Source organism: Arvicanthis niloticus, chromosome 21 (genome assembly GCF_011762505.2).
Source record: "Arvicanthis niloticus isolate mArvNil1 chromosome 21, mArvNil1.pat.X, whole genome shotgun sequence".
In the NCBI taxonomy this organism is placed as follows: Eukaryota; Metazoa; Chordata; class Mammalia; order Rodentia; family Muridae; genus Arvicanthis; species Arvicanthis niloticus.
The window spans coordinates 31,191,466-31,213,177 of record NC_047678.1 but is presented as its reverse complement, the minus strand read 5'-3'; the positions used below and the strand labels follow the sequence as shown (position 1 = coordinate 31,213,177).

Sequence of the window (21,712 nt, the reverse complement as noted above, 5' to 3'; positions counted from 1 at the left end):
AAGCCAAAAAAGAAAAAAGTAGCAATTACTTTTATTATTATTAATAATAATAGTAAAACTGTTTTATAGAACACTTATGTGCCAGATGCTATAATCTAATGAGCAATGCAGTGGAAATTCATCTTAATACCTGTTTTCTATTAAACACTGAAAATTTTATTGCTCATAAGTATTCATTTACATATAGTGAAAAGGTTAACATTTTCTCCTTCATTAATTATTTTTCATTAAAGACATACACTACATGAGGTGAGGAGCAGACCATCTTGCTTACCATTCAATCATGAGGAGCCGATTAAGGCAATCTTCTCCACACGCTACTTCACCTTGAGCTCTTTCATCTTTAGAAAGAGGTGTACACTCACACTGCATTCGCTTAATATCCCGATGGGATTTGTTCTTCTTCCTATTGGGTAAAATTACATATAATTTAGTTACAGTCTATTGAAGATAATAATTTGATCAAATAAGTACTGAAGCTCAGTTTCATATTTATTTCTTAAGTCAACCACTCAAAAGACAACACTAAGGTAGAAGCAGACCGAAGGCAAGCCTGGCAAGTCTCTATACCCTCGCCCTCATCCACTCCCAAAAGAGAAGGTGGTAAGAGAATGAAATAATAATGATCTAAATTACTGGCATTAGTCAGATAAAAGCCAGGTGTGGTGGTGTATGCCTATTATCAAAGCTACTTACGAGCCTGAGGAAAGTACCCAAATTCAAAGCCGGCCTAAACCAGGCAAGTCCAGCCAGAACAATAGAAGACCCCCTGTTAGGGCTTGCAGAAAACAAAGGTCTGGGGTAGAGCACTGGCTGGTAGCATACAAATAGGCTCTAGGCACCACAGTAAGAGGAAGGGAAGAAGAGGAACAGAGGGGAAGGAAGGGGAGGAAACTTGTTTGTGTCTATATGTTTAACTCAACCAAATCTTTTACGGGATCCCTTACTAGTCTAACGCTTGTTGTATACATCTGTTTCCAGAGAATGGACATTTAAAAATGAAGTATGACTATAGAAGAACCAGAGCAGAAAGGTTAGTGAATGCCTGTCGCACTAGCTCAAGAGGCAAAGGCAGGAGGGCACAGACCTGGGCCAGCTCAGGTAATATTGTGAGGCATTCAGGAAAAAAAATCTAAAATCTAAAAAATAATTATTCAGTACAGATTTTAGAAGCAAAATTCTCTCAATAAAGATGTAATTTAGGAATAAACATGAAGATGTTCAAGGCACTGGCATTTAGAAACCATAAACAAACAAAATTTTAAAAAAAGATATTGATAGAGAAAATAACCTATTCAAGTTCTATTACGTTCATAAGAACCCATACTAGATCTGGTAGTGGTGGAGTGTACTTGAGAAGTCAAGTTTCTAGAAAAATCAGGAGTTCAAGGACAGCTTGGGCAACATGAAACTGTCACAAAAATAAATGAATAGAATAAAGTCTTAACTTACACATACTTTACAAATAAAAATTTAACAAAATTTTCAAAGTGCTTAAAGAGATGATAGCTAGACTAAATCTCAACTAGAGGAACTTTACACAAAAGAAAATGGGTACAGAGAAATTTAATAAGCACATTCAGTGGGTGGAGAGATGGCTCAGTGGGTAAGAGTGCTTGTTGTTCTTCTAGAGGACCAGGACCTTGATTTCTAGCACCTACCTCCCTTAACTCATATCTACCTCTGGGGCTCCAGGGTACTTAACACTCCTTTGTAGGCCCAACTCACATGCACAAGCCCATATACAGACACACATAATTAGAATTTAAGGAACTAGATAGAGAGCTGGCTCAGCAAGTAAGAATACTGCCTACTCCTCTAGAGGACCAGGGTTCAATTCCCAGCACCCACATGGTGGCTCACAACTCTCTGCAACTTCAGTTTCAGGGAATCTGACACCCCAACACAGACATATAGGCAAAACACCAGTCAACAATACACATAAAATAAATATATATATAAACTGTACTCTAATTATGGCTTTATAGTACCTAAAGGTGCTTCGTGTGCACTTGTTTTAAAGAAAAAAGTAAGTATCAGGCCAGACGTAGTATCACAGGTCTTTAATCCCTGCACTCTGGAAGCAGAGGAAGAAGCAGCTTGAGTTTGAGGCCAGCCTGGTCTACAGTACAATTTCCAGGATAGCAGAAAATACAAAGAAACTGTCTGGAAAAACAAAACAAAGAAGAAAAAGGAAAACAGTTTCTAACAATCATTTGCCCCTTTTTAAAAAAAAAAAAAAAATATTGTTTAAAGTTATGAGTTTGAGTATTTTGCCTGTGTGTTATGCCTGTGTACTATGTGTGTGCAGTGTCTGAGGAGACCAGAAGGAAACGGATTCCCTAGAACCAGAGTAACAGCTGAGAGTGACCATGTGGGTGCCTGGAGTTGCACCTGGGTCCTCTGGAAAAGAAGTCTTTTTTCCACTGAACCATCACCTGTCTGCTCACTGAACTTTTATTTTTCTGTCACAATTCCACATGAAAAAGGAATTAAGAAAAAGTGGGCTAGCTTATACTTTTGAAACCACATGAAAGAAGAATGAAATAAAAGGAGAAATCAGGTCAGCTTAAATTATACTTTTTAATAACTAAAGGAATTATAAAAAACAAACAAAAAATCCTAGACATCATTTTTCTTAGATGAAAAAAAAATGGGAGGATATGTATTAATAATTCTAAATAGAAAATGCCATTTTATAGATTCTGTTATCTAAATTTTATCACTTAACTCTTATTTCAGTCTAAACTGCTGGAAAGCTACTTTTAATTGGTGATTTTTTTCTTTCTTTTTTTTAACAACAAAAAAGCAGCAAAAATTTATTTAAAAACTATGTCAGGCTCACCTTTCTGTTAAATAAACATTTTCTTCAATAAGATCAAAGTAACAAGGCATCTTCCCCAGCTTGGCAAATTCTTTCCATCGCTGTGGGTCCCTGAAGTCATCCATAGCACATGAAGGCCCCATCAGCTCTGAGTGTAGGGGCACAGACGACTCTTCCTGTTCTGTCTCCACTCTAACTTTCTTTCTAGCCTGTAGCTCACCATCACTTTCAGAATCACTCTCCAATTCTTGCCTTCGTTTTTTAGGAGGCCCTCTCTCTTTTATATCATTTTTTTCGAAGTTTTTTGAAAAATCTTTCCTTTCATTCATAACTAAAGAGTCTTTAATTGAGTTGCTGCTTATTTCTGGTGCTTGCACTGATCCCTTGTCCTTCTGGTGGAAGAAAAATTTACTGGATGGGCTTGAGAAATGTGATCCACTTCGCTGATCCCAATTTTCCTCTTCTTCACGATCATCTGTTAGAGAATCTGGTACTTGCCCCTGGATTCGATCATATGCAGCTCCAGGAGGTCTACCTGCTGATCTTGGGTCCCAATAGCCATTTCCTTGCCAGTAATTATGGGTTCCACCATAATGTTCAGTATTTTGCTGATACTTGTGTGTACCACAGGTTCCATAGCTGCTGTCAGGTTGCTGGTATGTGGTAGTAGGCCTTTCTTGTTGGGAAAAGTCCCACCCTAGGTTTCTGAGCTCTTCTGATGAGTGCAAGCCATCCATTCGGGAAATGTCACAAGAGGAAGAAAAACTCAGCTCTGTTTTTCCTAGTCTACTACTATCTGGCCGATTAGAGAAAATCATCTGCTGCCGAGACTTATTTGGGATATCTTCAAAATCGTCAGAATAAACTGGTAGCTCTTGTGGCCTAGATGTTTTGGCCCTTAATGTGTCCTCTGAATTCAGGTGACCTAGAGGATCAGATTTCAAGTCTGTATGACTTGTACTATCGACCCCATCACTTTGAGAATGAGCAATTTCAGGCAGGTGATTATCTACTTTCCTGTTGAACTGTGAATAAGAAGTTTCTGGATTCCTCTCTGTTCCTTTATGAAGGAAGAATTTTTCAGTTTGAGAACAGCCTTTACTTGCCATACTCTCATACTTTTCCTCATATGCATGTCTCCTTGACTCTAATCCATCTTCCCAGTGGTCAGAATAATGTCTGTAGCTCTGACTGCTCCGAGAAGAACAGGGACTTGTCTCTTCCATGGGCAAAGTAGAATTCTTTGGCACAACCACAACAGACTGGAGACGGTTTCTCGGAATACTGCTGTCATCAGATTCTGTATCTTCTGAATCACTTTCATCACTTGAACTTGCAGAAGATCCAGAATAATCTTCATGGACAGTAGATACGATCTCTGGAGCATTACCACTGCTGTCACATTTTAAGGTGTAAGTTATACCATCACTGTCTTCCATGGTTAGGTTCAAATCATAAGGAAATACAACTTCTGAATCATCAGATATATGTGTATGGCCTCTTCGTTCTTCCTCATCTAAGGAGATTTCTGGTCTTCCTCTTCTCTCATGCAATATGGAATTCCCTTCTTCATGAGCCTCCTGCAAAGACTGCCCAGGTAACACGTTATTCTGCCTGCTTTCCCAAGAAGAAAATCCTTTTCCTAAATCAGGAAGGGCACTACCAACATCTGTTTCTTTCCCTGCATACTTTAAAAAATCTATGCCTTTTTTACTCTGCACCGCACCTAGAGTTAGAGGTGTGTTTTCTTCACATCTTATTCCTGATGGAAGACTCTGGAGAGATGAAATAATACCTGAACTCCCTACAGACTCATACAAAGCATCAAAATGGTTAAGAGAAGCTGAACTGGTGCTACCAATGTTCTGCTTATGTTCATCACATGTAAATTCTGAGTGCTTATCTGTTAGCTCCCTATTATCACATATAATCGTTTTGGATTCCAAATGCACATTCACGAAGCTATTTGAAGAAATCTTCGTAACTGAAGGTTCAGTATTTTCAGCTTCAGAGCTTTCATTTGGAGAACAGTATCTATCTGAATCTTTGGTTTTGCAGCAAGAATGTCTCTTATCAACTGGTTCTTTAATTAATGTTTTGGAATAATCTACAGTCTTAACTGGCAAAGACATGAGTTTATCATGGTGTGGTGACAACAAAGGTTCCATTTCCCTAAATGGACTTTTTGACTTATTATGCTGCCTACAAGTATCATCTGAGTCCTTTTCTCTACATCTACCAACATTCTGAAATCCATTTGATGAAAGCATGCAAGCCTTGACCAAAGGGGATACCTCTGATCCAGTCACACTATCATCGGAAGTCATTGAAATAGCATCTGTTTTAGAAGTACAAAATGTTGCCACGTCAGCTTCTGTCTCTGGAGATCCATTTACATTTAATTCAATGGAACAAAAATTTCTTAATTGATCATTTTTCACTTTTGATAACTCCAATTCTTTAATACTCTCATGGCTATCATGCCCTATACATTCAGGCTTAAGAATAGGAGATTCATCTAGCTTTTTTAAAGTAGGTGAATCATTTAACTGATATGGAGTTGGAGACCCAGTCTTTTCTCTTTCAGGAATTTTATTAATTGTTCTTAATTCACTACCTTTTGAACAAGGAGTCTGCAAACTAAAAGAATGAGATTGTTTGTTTTCCTCATTTAATTCTGTACAACAGAAAGAATTCTTAAATTTATCAGACTTGGATATAGATTTTGAAAGAACAGATTTATAACGGGAAGTACTGTTATCATGCTTGGAATATGATGACCCCCGCCGGAATCCCAGTTCATTTGGGGGAGAACAACATCTTTTTATGGCTTCATGCTCTGAAGTCCGCTTGGATTCTCTTTCTAGTTTTGAAGAATACTTTCCTCTTCTCTCCATCTCTAAGTAAGAGGTCTCAGTTTTACAGTCCCGATCAAATTTAGAATAAGATGATGATGTCCTTAGGTCTCTGTAGGAATGGGCTGAAGTGCGCCTTGTATATGTCTTCTTATACTCATCTTCAGAGTCTGAGCTCTCCCGTGCCCTGTTATCTGTATATGGCCGAGAATATCGTGTCCTCTCACGATAAGGGGAACTCCTATGGTAGCGCCGTTCAGAATCATAATAATGAGATCTTTCTGACCGAGAATAAGACAAACTAGTTCTAGAGGCTCTGTCAGATCTAGAACGAGATCGGCTTCGCCTTCGATCTCTTTCGGACCTACATCGGGAAGATACATATCGAGTATCTCTTTCAAGTTTTGAGTAACTAAAGTATTTATCATCTCTCTCTGTTTTAGATCTTGATGATTTCCCCAAATCCTCACTTTTTGAAGGTGCTGAGCTCTTTTTAAAATCTCTTTCCTTCTCAATGCTTGTTGAAGATTTTAAATCATGTGATCTTTGACTGGAGGAAGTCCGTACAGAATCTTCATCAGATTCTGAACCAAGAAATGTGCCTTCAAATTGTGAAGATTTCTTTTTAGAATTTGCTTTTCTAGAACTGAGGCTTATCTTAGAGCCGTCTGAAACCTCTTCTTCCTTCCCAATATGGGAATCTTCTTTTTGCAGGGGATTATCTGCTTGTTCCTTCAAAGTCTGAATTGTGTGTTCTTCCAAACTATTAGATACAATATCTTGCTTTGTATCCACCTCTAAAAATTCCGGTACACTTTTAACTGGTGGTTCTTTCTGAGCTCTAACTGCTACATCTACTGACAAAGGTCCTGGTGGTGATGTCATTAGTGCTGTTACTGGGGATTGAGGCAAGGCTACTGGCTCCGATACTGGTGCTGGTGGTGAGGGTGATGAGGCTTGGGGAGGTGGAGGAGGTGGAGGTGGAGATGAAGGTGGTGAATCTATAGTTGATTCTGCTATGACTGCTGGTAACTGTGTTGTAGGAGGAAGGGGAGATGTTACTGTTGTAGTTGTAGCCAGTTGTGGCCTGGATGTCACATGAAGCAGATGTTTCTTAAAATGAATTCTGCCCAATTCCACTCTTGATTTTGGTGGTGAAGATTCTTCTGTGGCAGGAAAATTATCTCCAGTGTCCATTTTAACTTTAGGGTTTGAGTCTACTTGAAGAGGGGTAGCTGGGGAATTTGGAGACTCACTTTGCTTTTCATTGCTAAGTGCAGTGAGAAATCTATTCTGTAAAGTTTTCTTTGTAAGACTGAAGCTGAATGACACCTTCTGCCGTCCCTGTTCCTCCAAATTAACTTTTGTCTTCGTGCCTTTGGGCAAAAATCGACTTGAAGCAACACCTTTGAACATTGGTCCTTTGATGAAACCTGTTTTCTGCACATTTTCAATCTTTGCCTACAAAAGAACAAAACAATTATTACTATAACAAATACTTTCTTTCAAACTGTCATTACAATTTAAAATGTCAAGGAAAAAAACCCAACAGTAATATGACTTTCACTATGCTACAAATGGAATCCAGTTGTTCATTATTAAACATTTTAGGCCTAAGTAAAAAGATAAGTGTAAGTATAAAGAATAACAAATCACTACGTATCTATCCCCAGCTTCAGCAGTTACCTGCACTTTTTCCATTTTATCTACTATGTCACTTATCCTCTACATTCACGGTCCTGTCTTATTTTCTTTCCTTTTTCCTCCCTTCTTTGGAGGGGAACTGTCTTTGTGTTGTTGTTATAGCTCTGGGAGTTGGTTTTATTTTGTTTTGGTGTGTTTGGGTTTGAGGAAGACTCTCACCAGGTGGCCCACAGTTTATGTGAGCTTATGTTAATGCTCATGCTTCCACCTACCCAGTGTGGGATTGCAATCATCACTATCACGCTCAGCCTAACAGAATTTTCAACAAAATGTAAAGGACACTTATATACATGGCAGTAAATAACACCTCAGTACACAAAATAAGTTTTCCTTATGTGTTATTTACCTAAGAAACACCAAAGATCAAATAAACCAAGGGTGTCCTAGCATTGCATAGAATCAGTAGAGTACATGGTATGTATATATATATGATCAATGACTCTAAAATGAAGTAAAAAAAAAACCCCACCTGTTTGTGATATGTCTATTTTTGTTTTAAGGTAGGGATCAACAAGTTCAAGCAATTTAATGACCTTCCCTGGTACAACTTAGCCTCTTACAGCATTCATTTTACTGATAAAGTAATCAAGAGAAGCAGACCTTCTGTCACACTAAAAGTTGAAATTATTCTGCCTTAGCACACCACCATAATAATGCTAATTTATTCTCTAATATTACTATGTGAACAACAAAATATAACTAAGAAGTCTTCTCCATTGTCTGACAAAGTATCTCTCAAACTACCAAGGCTGGATAGAAAAACCCTTTCTTGAAAATCCAAACAAGAAAAAAAGAAAAGCAATAAAGCTTTTGCGATATACACACATATTACATTATACGCAGAGCAGTGGTTTTCAAATATTTAATAAACAATATTTTTCAAATTAAATATTATATGGAAACAATACATAGAGACAGATAAACTGATTCTACAACTGCAAGCTTCTGTAACCTTTCTAAATTTCTTGAATCTTTTAAGTTTAAGTTACTTTCTTGGTGCTGGAGATATAGCTCAGCAATTAAGAGCACTGGGTGCTCTTCCGGAAGACCCTGGTTTAATTTCTAGCACCACATGGCAGCTCACAACTGTCTGTAACTCCAGTTCCAGGGCTCTGAGACCCTCACACAGTCATACATGCAGGCAAAACACCACTGAACATAAAATAAAACTTACTTTCTTGTTATATACAATATTCCTACTGAGTTACATTACAGCTCAAAATAATCAAATTGATTAAAACTATTAACTTCATTTCAGTCAAAATGATAGGTAACTTTAAATATCTTCAGCTATAATAAATGAACTTAAAAGGCCATTTCTTAAATGACTAATTCAGTTATACTTACCTCATTTTCTTCTTCTCTATTCCCATTCAGCCAAGAAAACATGCAAAAGAATAAAAAGAATCATAAGTACTTAAGATAAAATGTAACCTTTAATCAAAACAGATACTTAGAAAACCTGTCCACTCATTCACTGTCCTAGTTACATTTTTTGTAACAACTATTTCCTGAAGATGGTGCAAACCACTATGCTAAGTACCAGAAATCAATTGAGTACAGCAGTATCCCTGACCTTGAGAAGTTTACATTTTCTAACAAGTAACAAAAAATGATTGTTGCAAAAGTAATTCCAACATAAAGAAGTAAATATAAAGACTGAGAAATGTACAATGTAGCAGCCAAGTAGAAAACAACTTGGTTTAAAAGACCAGGAATGTAAAGAATCTCAAAGAGAGGATTAGTTTTAATGAATGTACTTTTGGAGTGATCCCCAAATAAAAGGCAAAAATGAAAACAGAACAGTTCCTACAAGTAAACCCATTCACCACTGCCCAAGTATAAAGTATGAGATAGAAGGAAGGCAACAATTAAATGTAATAAGGGGCACTCCTTGAGAGAAATATACAAAAATCCTCTTTCCAAATATAGATCTAAACAGCAATTCAGTTGCTCCATTAACAGGTATTTATGGAAGTTTGAATAAAATAATGACAAGTTGTGATGAACAGCACCAGTAATCTAAGCTATACAGCATGCTGAAGCAAAAAGATTCAAGATCAAAAACTGCAAGGGCAAGATAGTTCTGGGCCAATCTGCACAACTTAGTAGACCCTACCTCAAAATAAAAACATGTAAAAGGACGAGAAGGAGCAGGCACGGTGTTTCATGCCTTATGATCCAATACTTGAGAAACAGAAGCAGGAACATGATTAAGTTAAAGGCCAGTCTTGGTTCCATAGTTAACTGGAGGCCAGCCAGGGCTCCAATAAGAGCTGCCTCAAAACAGTGACTGAGGTTATAATAGCTCAATCAGAGTGCTTGCCTAAAATGAAAATGGCCCTAAATTCAATCCCCACAACAACAGAGTACTGCAATACCACAAGACAAAAAAAAAAAAAAAAAAAAAAAAAAAAAAAAAAAAAAATGTAGTAAAGCTATATTGTTAAGATCTGACAAAAAAAAAATGTAGTAAAGATATATTGTTAAGATCTCAAGTACTGCCAAAGATAAAAGGTTTTTATTTTCAGTGGGTCTTAAGAACCACTGAAATTTCATATATATAATTTAGAACTGCTGTACTTCATCAATTGTCTGATGACTATTATCACCCATATGTAATATTTTGCCAGGCATAAAAGCACATACACTATCAATGGCAACGGTTAATTGAAGGATGTTTTTGCTAGATGGGTATAGTGATTAACCTGTAATCTTAGCATTCAAGAAGCTGAGGCAAGACAATCAAGAGTTGTAAGCTAGCCTGGGTCACTTGGCAGACACTGTCACAAAAGGAACGGAAAAGGCTAAAGATTTAGCTCTGTTGGTAGAGTGCTTATCTTATACACATAAAGCCTTGGGTAGATTGCTGGCACTGTATAAACAAGTGTGGCACCACACACCTGTAATACTAAACTGGGGAGGTGGGAGGTAAGGAAAAATCAGTTCACAAAGTCATCCTCAGCAACCTAACAAGCTCAAGCCAACCTGGGCTACATGAAACACTATCTTAAAATAATAATAATAATAATAATAATAATAATAATAATAATAATAATAATAATAATGAGGAGGAGGAGGAGGAGGAAGAAGAGGAGGAGGAGGAGGAAGAGGAGGAGGAGGAGGCACAATCAAAAGATTCAAAGAAAAATTAAAATTTTTCTCACTAAGAAAAAAATCTAATGCTGTGGCTGTGGTAGAGCATGCCTTTAATCCCAGAGCTTGGGAGGCAGAAGCAGGTGGATCTTTGTGCAAGTTAAAGGCCAGCCTGGTCTACAAAAAGAGTTCTTTAACAACCAGGGCAATACAGAGAAAACCCTGTCTCAAAAAACAAAACCTAGTGCTGGAGAAAGAAATGGCTCAAAGAACTGAGATTATGTGTTGCGTCCAGAGGAATTGGGTTCAGCTCCCGGCACCCACAACGTAGGGTACAACCATCTGTGCTCCAGTTCCAGGGGATCCAATACCTTCTTTAGTCCTCCATGAGCTCCAAGAATACAAGTGGTACACATCCATACATAAAGCCAAAATAGTCATACACATAATAAATACATCTAAAAAAGAAAAGATTTTTTAAAAAGCCAGGTGGTGGTTGGCCCATGCCTTTAATCCCATCACTCAAAGGCAAACTGATCTGGGTTCAAGACCAGCCTGGTCTATATAATAAACTTCAAGCCAGCCAGACTTGTCTCAAAAAAGTTGAGCAGCTGAGGTGGAAAGATGACTCTGTAGTTAAGAGCAAAGGACCCTAGCACCCCCACACATAGTGCATCTAAAAATCATTTGTAATACCAGTTCCAGAGAACTCAACACTGCTTACACACATACACAAAGTTTTTTTTTTTAATTGATAATGGCTGTCCATCATAAACAAAGCCCTGTGGTGGTGGCCCACCACCTTTAACAATAAGCCAGGTGATAGTGGCACACGCCTTTTCATTACTTTATTCACTTTACATCCAAATCACCCCCACCCCAGCACACGCCTTTAATCCCAGCACTCCACTCTAGAGGCAGATCTCTGAGTTTGAGGCCAGCCTGTCTACAGAATGAGTTCTAGTAAAGCTATAGCTACACACAGAAACCATGTCTAGATAATCAATCAATCATAATCTAATATTGGTAGAAAGAGGATAAAATTACAAAACAAGCAAAAGCTCTTGAATCCAACCTGTTTTCATCTTGGTGTACAAACCCTTCTTACACATTTGAGTATCTGTGTGGTTTTTAAATTTAAACTGGTATTTTCTAGGTATTGCAACCATACTATACAAGCCATTACATATTTTGTTTCATTCCTTAATCCTAAATAAAGCTAGAAGCAAAAACGTATAAATTACAGAATCACTGAAAAACATTAGCTCAGCAGATGAAGGTGTTTGATTTAACAGCCAGGAACCCACAGGGAGGAGGACAGAAAAAAACTGACTCCACAGCCATGTCCTCTGACCATATGCATATCACAGTAGGCGGAAAGTCATACACACATCACATAACCTCCCCTTCACACATACAACAGTAATAGTATCGAAAGCTTTTCTTTCTTTCTTTTTTTTTTTTTAAAGGAAGAAGGGGCTACAAAGAGATGAAGATAATCAAACTTCAAAATAAACGCTGGGTCCTATAGCATGTGCTTGTAGTCTCAGCCATTTAGAAAGCTAAGTAGAACTGCTTGAGCCTAAGAGTTCAACACCAAACTAAACATTAACAAGATTCTTATCCCAAACTACCCAAGCATAGTTATATATCTGTATACCTGTTATTCTAATACTTGGATGGTAGAAGCAGAAGTATTACAAGTTCAAAGCCATCTATGGTTACATAGTGAAGTTCAAAACTAGCTTGGGCTATATAAAGACCCTAACTCAACAGAGGGACAGAGACAGAAAGAGAACTAGGGAATGTAGTTAAGAATGCTTGTCAAGCCGGGCAGTGGTGGCGCACGCCTTTAATCCTAGCACTTGGGAGGGAGAGGCAGATAGATTTCTGAGTTCAAGGCCAGCCTGGTCTACAGAGTGAGTTCCAGGACAGCCAGGGCTATACAGAGAAACCCTGTCTTGAAAAAAACAAAAAGCAAACGAACAAAGAATGCTTGCCAAACGTGCATGAAAAAACAGGGCTTAGTAGCCAGCCAACACTGAATAAACTAGGTGTGTAGGTAGTGCGTGCCTTGATGTAGAACCAAGAGGACCAGAAATTCAAGTTCATATTCAATTACATAGTGAGTTCAAGGCCAATCTGTGCTACATGAGACCCTGCTTCAAGAAAACAAAGGTTAGAACACCTTAATGTTCCTAATTTGTAAAACACATACATTGGAGTGACACCCACAAGGCAACTCACAACTGTCAATAACTCCAGTCACAGAGTAGTTGACACTTTTCTGGCCTACACAGACACTGCATGTATGTGGTGCATAAACATACATGCTGGCAAAATACAATAAAAAAAAAAAGCAAAACAGAAAAAAAATACATGCACCACAGGGGAAAATTATAATAAACATACAACTGAAATTAGGTATTTTCCAAAACTATAAATATGCATATACTTCCTAAAATCTCATGAAATTAAAATAAAACCTTAATACCAAGGTTTTATTGATACCAAGTACTTAATAAGACACTCGTATGTGGGTGCTAGAGAAACGGCTTAGTGGTTAAGTGCACTGGCTGCTCTTCTAGAGGCCCTGTTGCCTAGGAAGCAACCACATGTGGCTCATGACCATCTATAAATGGATCCAATGACCTTTCCTGGCATGCAGGTGTACTATAGATAATGATTGATAAATAGATAAGAGATACTCATTACATATATGCTATTATTATGACTGCCAAGTCACAATGCAACACACAAAATCGGCACAAGTCTGAGGTAAATAGCTATTATAATCAGACTAAAGGACAGAAGCTTATCTACTTAATGTTTAATTTGTATCTATTCTGCACTTTTCCCAGATTGGAGTACTATAATGCTAGTCTTCCAGTCTTATTCTTACTTGATCTGAGCTGCATTAAAGAGGACAAAAATAAGGGATAATTAATCAGCTCCTTCAAATTGTTAACTAAAAGACTTTTATACAAATTAGCTATCTTTTTAAAGACAAGAGTCTTGCTATGTAGACCTAACTGTCCTGAAACTCCTTATATGACTAAACAGGCCTCAATCTCAAGTATCTGCCCACTTCTGCCTCCCTAGTACTGGGATCAAAGGTATGTACCACCATGATTGACAACAAATTAGCTCTTAAAATCCTGCATTCAAAAATTAGTTCCCAGCACCCACATGACAGCTTACAACCCAGGCATCTGATGACCCCTTAGGGTTTCTGTGGATATCAGATATGCATATGATACACATACATATGTGCAGGCAAAGACTCAAAAGTACAGAATAACAGCCAGGTGATGGCAGGGTGCATGCCTTCAATCCCAGCATTTGGGATTAGGATTATTTACTGTTAAGATTCAAAAGAAAAAGACTTAGTGTGAGGGAAGGTGAATCCTTAACAAGAAAAGACATAAAACTACCATTTGGCTAGCCTGTAATCCAAGCACTCAGGAGGGAGAGGTGGGAGAATCACCAACTCAAAACCAGACTGGGATATAGTATACAAGGCCCCACCCGACTCATAAGAGCAAAATGTCATCTTCAGCCATACAATAAGTTAGGAACCAGCCTAGATTACATGGGACTCTGAAACAAAAAAATTAAAACGAAAAGCTTAAATTTAAGAAAAGTCACCCAGGCATGGTGGCACAAACCTTTAATCCTTGGAAGGCAGAGGCACACCAGATTTCTGAGTTCAAGGCCAGCCTGGTTGGTCTATAAATGCAGTTCTAGGACAACCAGGGCTACACAGAGAAACTCTGTCCCAGAAACAATTTAAAAAAAAAAAAAGTCTGGGGCTAGAGAGATGGTTCAGATGTTAAGAGTGTCTTCCAGAGGTCCTCAGTTCAATTCCCAGCAACCACATAGTGGCTCACAACCATGTTTAATGAGATCTGGTGCCTTCTCCTAGCCTGCAGGCATACATGCAGGCAGAACATTGTATACATAAAAATAATATTTAAAAGTCAAAATAAACATTTTCTAAACTAAGTCATTCCCCAAAACTAGAGGCTACAGAAAAGATATATAAAACCAATAGTAATACTGAACTTACTACAGAGAGTGCCTAAGACCCTCCATACAACACTTGGCATAAAATGTTTAAAACATGAAAGCTATTAATGATTTCAGTTAGTAATGCATAAAAATTCTTTGACTAAACTCTACTCAAATAAACATATCTTGCTCGTCTCCTAAATCCTTGGGATTCTGGCACAAATAAGACACACAATAAGTAATTTAGGACAAATGAGAAATGTAGACTGAAATAAGAGACAGAGACAGAAGTAAAAGAAGAATGATATAGGTATGCATAGAACCACAAGGAAAAGCAATAAGGAGTCTTCCCTGAATATTTAACTGAGTTTCAGAGCAATGCAGGTTGATTCACTGCTTATCACATAGTGACACTGAGACTTAAAAGTTTTACAATGTTACCTTGACCAATGATCAGACTTGTATTCTTTGAAGATCTTTTTGTTTTGTTTTGTTGTTGTTGTTGTTGTTGTTGTTTGTTTTTCAAGACAGGGTTTCTCTGTGTGTAACCCTGCCTGTCATTGGAACTCACTCTGTACACCAGGCTGGCCTCGAACTCAGAAATCCGCCTGCCTCTTAAAGGCGTGCGCCACCACTGCCTGGCTTTGAAGATCTTTAGGAAATAATTAGTCACAAAAAACTACAAAAAAAAAAAAAAAAAAAAAAAAATTCTTGTCCTCTTAACCCAACAGTAACCATATAGCTGAAGTACAATATGAAACCAGGAAACATATTGGTTCAAATTCTAGTTTGATTTTTGTTGCTGTGATAAAACAATGACCCAAAGCAACTTAAGGAGAAAGAGTTTATTCAATTTACACTTCTAGGTTACAGTCCATCATTCTGGGAAGTCAGGTCAGGAGCTTAAGCAGAAACCATGGAAGAACACTGTGGGATGTTTTGCTTGTAGTCAGGTTTAGTTAGCTTTCTTATACAGCCAGGACCACCTGCCCAAAGAATGGTGCTGCCCACAGTGGACAAGGACTATTTATTAATAGTCAGGCTTCCATGCCAATAGGATCAGGGCAACTTCTAAATCAAGGCTCTATTCTCTAAAATGACTCTAGACTGTCTCAAGCCAACAACTAAAGATAACTAGGACCATACATTATGGCTAACCAGACTAAATCTTGAGTCACTATTTTTAAACACAGAACTCAAAATTCATTTCTGTGTACAGTTTATGCAATTTCATCCTGTGTAGAGTTATTTTGCTATTACTGCAATCAATACGTAACTGTTCAGTGCCTCGATTACTTTTAGTCTAAAATTTTTTGTGTACGGATGTTTTGCTTGCCTGAATATAGGTGCAAACTGTGAGTGCCTGGTGCCCCTGGAGGCCAGAAAGAGGGTATTGGATCCTCTGGCTCAGATGGTTGTAAATACCATATAAAACCTGAGCCAAGATCCTCCATTCCTACCCTCTGAACCACCTTTCTAAGGCTCAATGTCTACGGCTACATTTTTAATTTTTTTTCTAGTAACTCAATTCTGCTGAACATTTTGTAAGTTCATCGACTCATGACAGTGAAACTAAGAAAATAAATATCCTGGGGCTGGTGAGATGGTCCTGCTGATAAAAGCCCTTGTGCACAGGCCTGAAAATTTGAGTTCAATCCCTGGAACCAACTATGTAAGAAAATACACTCCTGAAAATGTGTTTTCTGACTTCCCCATATGTTCTGCAGTGCTACACATGCATATATGCTAATCATTCTTTATGAATCCTGGGATACCAGACCAACAAGGGCTACATAGCAAAACTTTAAACAAACATATAATACTTATTGTTATAAAGTATATATGTTTACATATAACTTATATATAAAACATTCATCACTGACTTGACTTCTCTAGTACAATAACTTAACTCTTCTACAATAACTTAAGTCAACAACAAAACTGCAAGAAAGAGATGAATGCCAGTAAGGCTCCAGTATTAGTAACCATCCAAATCATCTTAAAAAAATCAGAAAGCTATGAACTTGGGATGGCTGGGAGGTAATGACACATACCTTTAATACCAGCATTACAGAGGCAGAGGCAGGGAGGTCTCTGAGTTCAAGGCTATCCTGGTCTACAGAAAAAAACCCTGTCTCCAAAAAAAACAAAAAGGAAAAAAAATATGATACAGTGTACTGCATGGAATGAGGCCCCAAGCTTCGTTTATTTCAATCCTGAAAAAAAAATTAAAAAAAAAAAAACTTATAAAACTCGTGTGTGTGTGTGTGTGTGTGTGTGTGTGTGTGTGTGCGCGCGCGCCTTTTAAAACACTTACATAAAGCTGGGAAATTGGCTCAGAAGTTAAAAATCCTTATTGCTCCAGAGGGCCTGATTTCAGTCCCCAGCACCCACACAGATTAGCTCACACACAACTGTCTGTGATGACGACTTCACATGACACCTCTGGTCCTGCAGGTACCTGCATTCATGTGCACATACCACCACACACACATACATACATATATATATTCATATATTAGAACTAAAAATAAAATCTTCATTCATTTAGAAAAAATACTGAAAACAAAAATGTGTAAACAATGTATGCAGTTCAGAAAAACATATAGATAGGAAAAAAATTTTTTTCACCAACATATGTTCAGCTGAAAGATATACTACTGTGGATTTTAATGTGTGCCCCTCATTTCACATTGTTCAACAACAACAAAATATTTCAACAAAGAACATGAGATTCTCCCAGGTAGTGACACTATTATTCTAACCTTCCTCACCATACTGGACAGAGAAAGTTTTCCAGGAAAGGCTTCTCTATTCAGCCACCACTATTTTAATGTGCCACATCAGTTAACAACATTACTTCTTACACAAACTATTATTAATGTGCAATATACATAATTTATATATAATGTAAGCAATTATACAACTGGCTTCCTATGTCATTGTACAATAGAAGTTTTTTGTTTTGTTTTTTTATTGGACCTGCTAAAGTTACCACAGAGTATATCTATTTTGGTTACTTTAAAGCAACTTTTGAAGTATATTTCAATGACAATGCCCAGCAGGCAAAGGCACCTGCCATCAAGCCTGATATTCTGATTTCTGATTCCAATTCCTGGGACTCACATGATAGAAGAGAACGATTCCCAAAAGTTGTTCCTGCCCTCCACAGGTATAGGTACTCACACACATATACAAAATAAATAAAATTAATACTAAAAATAAGTTTTTTGCATGCTGAAGAATATAGAATGGGTTTCCATAGGAGGGATTTCTGGGGCTGGAGAGTTGTCTCAGAGGTTAAGAGCACTGACTGCTCTTCCAGAGGTCCTGAATTCAATTCTCAGCAACTACATGGTGACTCACAACCATCGGTAATGGGATCCAATGCCCTCTTCTGGTGTGTCTGAAGGTAGCTACATATACTGTGTTCTCATATACATAAACTAAGTAAATATTAAAAGAGAATTTCTGTAACCACATGAATATTAGTAAATATTTGTTCTACTTATGTATTAAACCTGGTGTTGTCTGGCTACTCAAAGAGAGTATGCAATTAATAACTACTTACCAAGAAGCCAAATATCAGACTCTAAAAGAATCAAAATGTAAGTTATATCATGTCTTCACAAAGGACACTTACGACCACTATAGAACCCTTCCTAAAGAGTAGGTCTAAACTATACTTGGCAAGGAAGTGGGCAGTTGCAAGAGCTATAGTCAGAAATTACCACTTGCTCCAAATTCTTACAAGCCCACAGCAGCAGTGTTCCCAGTAAGCAGCCCTTCTATCAGCCTGCTTGTACAATTATATTCTTATCAACACCCACATCATCCCAAAGCTATTTTCACTACCAAGATGTTAGCATTTGACAGAAAAAGCACTCTAAAATAAAAGGCAGCTTTAGGGACTCACACCAACTTTAGAACTCAATTTAAGTAACCAATTTACTTACTCAACTAGAAAAGACACTAAGTAACAACTAGGCCTGAACAAATGGGGGGGGGGGGGGACACGGCCTTGCAAGACACTACCAGGCCTTGGCTTCATCTGTGTGTTTGCAAATATAGGTAATCACAAACTACCTCCAACTCTATTAAAATACTTAAAGAAGGATCCCGATATCTTGTCTCTCTAACAGCTCAGCCAAAAAGGAATTTCAAAAAAATTGAAGGGCTAGTAAAATGCCCCACTAAGTAAAAAAGAAGGCTCACTACCTCAGTTTGAACTACAACTCAAGTTAGGAGAGAACTAACTCCCCAAGTGGTTCTGACCTCCACACATGCAGCATGGCATTCACATGCCTATCTCACAGATACAGAGTTTACTATTACTCACTCATTTCCATACAAACGCACACATACAAATTAGGGAAAAGTAACACAAATGGCAAAATTTCCATTACTTGTTAATCTAGGCTAAAATGATAATATAATGGCTCACATCTATAATGCAAGTGTTTGTTAAATTGCGTAACAAGGATTGTAACGTCTCAAAACATGTTATACCATTATAACCTGAGATGCTGGAAAGTGGGCTTTTCTCTCACTGGTTCTATACACATGGCTATAATCCCAGCCCCAGCACTTTAGGGGCCAATGTTAGTGGAATAACAATTTCCAGACCAGCTTAGGCTACATAATAAAATCCTGTCTCAAAACAAAATGAAACGCACAAGCTAGATTTTTCTCAAAAAGAAATCTAAACCCAATTATTGGTAATTGTAGATATAATCTTCAAGTCTTACAATAGCTTTTAGTTCACTATAAAATAAGGTCCTAGTTTTTGTTATTTTTTTTATCTTTTTGTTTTAAGGTGCTACTCTATAGTTCTAGTGAATGAATGAATTAATAGAAATGATGAAGTTAGTCAGTCTTGAGTCTAGCCCAAGCTGGTCATCTTTTGCTGTCATTCAATATGACTATTCTAGCACCTCAGCAAAACCAACAAAATTCATGCAACAATAACGAATACTAGGGTTATACTAGAGTTAAAAGTTATTACAAATACCTATTAATAATAAATCAGCCAGGTATGGTGGCAAACACCTTTAATTCCAGCACTGAGGAAGCAGAAACACTCAGATATGATCTCTGTGAATACAAGGTCTACAGAGTGAGTTCCAGGGCAGCCAGGGCTTTGTAGAGAGACCCTGTCTAAGAAAGAAATAAAGGTGATGACAATGATGATGATAAAAAAAAAAAAAAAAAAAAAAAGAATAAAAATAAATAACTGCCGGGTATAGCAGCCTTTAATCTCAGCATTAAGGGAGCAGAGAAGCACATAGATCTCTGTTGAATTTTAGACCCCACCTGGTCTACACAGCACATTCCAGGGTAGCCAAGGCTATATAGTGAAATAGACCCTTTCTCAAAAAAATAAAAATTAAAAAGGAAAAAAGAAAAAGAAATTTCATGTTGGACATAATGGTGACATGTTTCTCTCTAGTACTGGGGTTTGAATCTAGGGCCCCATGCACACTATGCAAAATGTTTAACCACTGCTCTCTATCGCCATCATTGTTATTATTTAAGACAGGGTCTAACTAAGATGCTAAAGCTAGCCTTGAATTAACTCAGTAACCCAACCATGTCTTGAATATTTATTTGACCCTTCTGCCTCAGACTACTAATCAAGTAAAATTACTGGTCTATACCATCAAACCTATTTGTGGTATACACTTGTGATCCTAGCCCTTAGAAGGTCAAGGCAGAAGTTGAAGGTCACCAGGAGATGCCAGTGAGATCCTGTCTCAAAAGCAAATAACAAAAGAGGTTTACATAATTAAATCTTAACATGGAGCTTCAAAGAGTATTTCTTGCCAGGTATGGTGGCGTACCTACATTCTCAGCACTTAGGAGGCAAAGGCACGAGAACCACGAGTCCACACTAGCCTTGACTACATACTAAGATTTTATCTAAACTATAAATCATGGTGAATTTTTGGTCTAGAATGAATGTCTTAGTAATAATAACATCTAGTCTGCTGGCTTAGTATACTACCTAAATAGATGACTACAAAATTATCTCCAGTTTAGGCCTTTTCTCTGAAAGCCAGACTTACATAACAATCCAACCTAAATGTCTAACAATCATCTCCAACTTACTATGCCTAAAAAAGAACCACTACTTCCAACTTGCTCTTTCTACATCATCCCTAGTTCAGAGGATGACAGATTTCTAACTGCCAAAAACCTTAGAATCATCCTTAGTTTCTCTCACATGCCAAAAATGTCACTAAACATCATGTTAGTTTAATCCTCAGCATACACTGAGCATCCATCTATTTCCGCCACCATCTTGGTATAAACCGCCAGCCACTCCTCTGGATTATTAGCTTCTTCAAGTCTTGAAGTCTTCAAGCTTCCACTCTGCTCCTCTGTGACACTACAAATGATCCTTCTGAGGATGAAAGCAAATTATATCATTCCTCTGATTAAAACTCACAGTGGAGTGCACATGCTGTCCCAGCTACTCAGGAAGCTGAAGCAGGAAGATCATTTGAGCTCAAGAATTTAAAGACAGCCTGGGTTCTTCTCAAAAAACAAAATCAAACAAAAAACCCCAACCAAATCTTTAGAATGGCTCTACAAACCTTTATGCAACTCTGCACCCCTCCTACTGTGACTCAACTATCACTTTTTTATTCCATTCTGGCCACACTGAGCAGCTTACACTACTGCCTCAGCACTTTGGAACTACCACCTTGACTTGAACTACAATGGTTACTGCCCTGCCACTCCCTCAACTCTCCAAACAATATATACACAGATACTGGATATCTCAACTTACTCTCCCAAGGATGCTTACCAGCATTTATACTGTGACTTCTTTAACAACAGCAAATCACCTATATCCTATAGGATTTTCCAAAGCATTTTACCTTTGGCCATTCTGTATAACTTATTGTTTATAGACCTCATGAGAATGTAAACTGCACAAAGACATTTGATTGTGTACATCAATTACTCCTACAGTATCAACCTTTAGTAAAGATAGGCCTATGTTTAAAACAACAAATAACCCCAACAACAACAAATAACACTTCTTATCATGTTTGTCTCCTTCAGTATGACAGGTCCTTGAAGACTGATTGGTTGTGCTATGCCCCCAATCTCTACCCCTGCACTAAATGAGCACCTAATGCAGTTACTCAAATGATTATAGCCACTTCACCTGAACACAATGCTATTTATACTGTAAGAAAAATCCAAGGCCAAC

The 21,712-nt window shown here is 37.7% G+C and overlaps 1 protein-coding gene across 5 annotated transcripts in view; it reads right to left on the bottom strand.

Moving 5' to 3' along the window:
* Setd2 (SET domain containing 2, histone lysine methyltransferase) overlaps positions 1 to 21,712 on the bottom strand; it is an 89,701-nt gene that overhangs the window by 65,060 nt on the left and 2,929 nt on the right. For all 5 annotated transcript variants that reach the window (XR_013105588.1, XR_013105590.1, XR_013105589.1 and 2 more), the window contains exons 2-4: positions 8,731 to 8,746; positions 2,846 to 7,140; positions 275 to 406 (exon numbers count right to left, since the gene is read on the bottom strand). Coding sequence is in view for 1 of the 5 variants with exons in the window: in XM_034483764.2 (XP_034339655.1) it covers positions 275 to 406; positions 2,846 to 7,140; positions 8,731 to 8,746 (4,443 nt within the window). In the remaining 4 variants the exon portion in view is untranslated. The remainder of the gene's footprint in view (positions 1 to 274; positions 407 to 2,845; positions 7,141 to 8,730; positions 8,747 to 21,712) is intronic.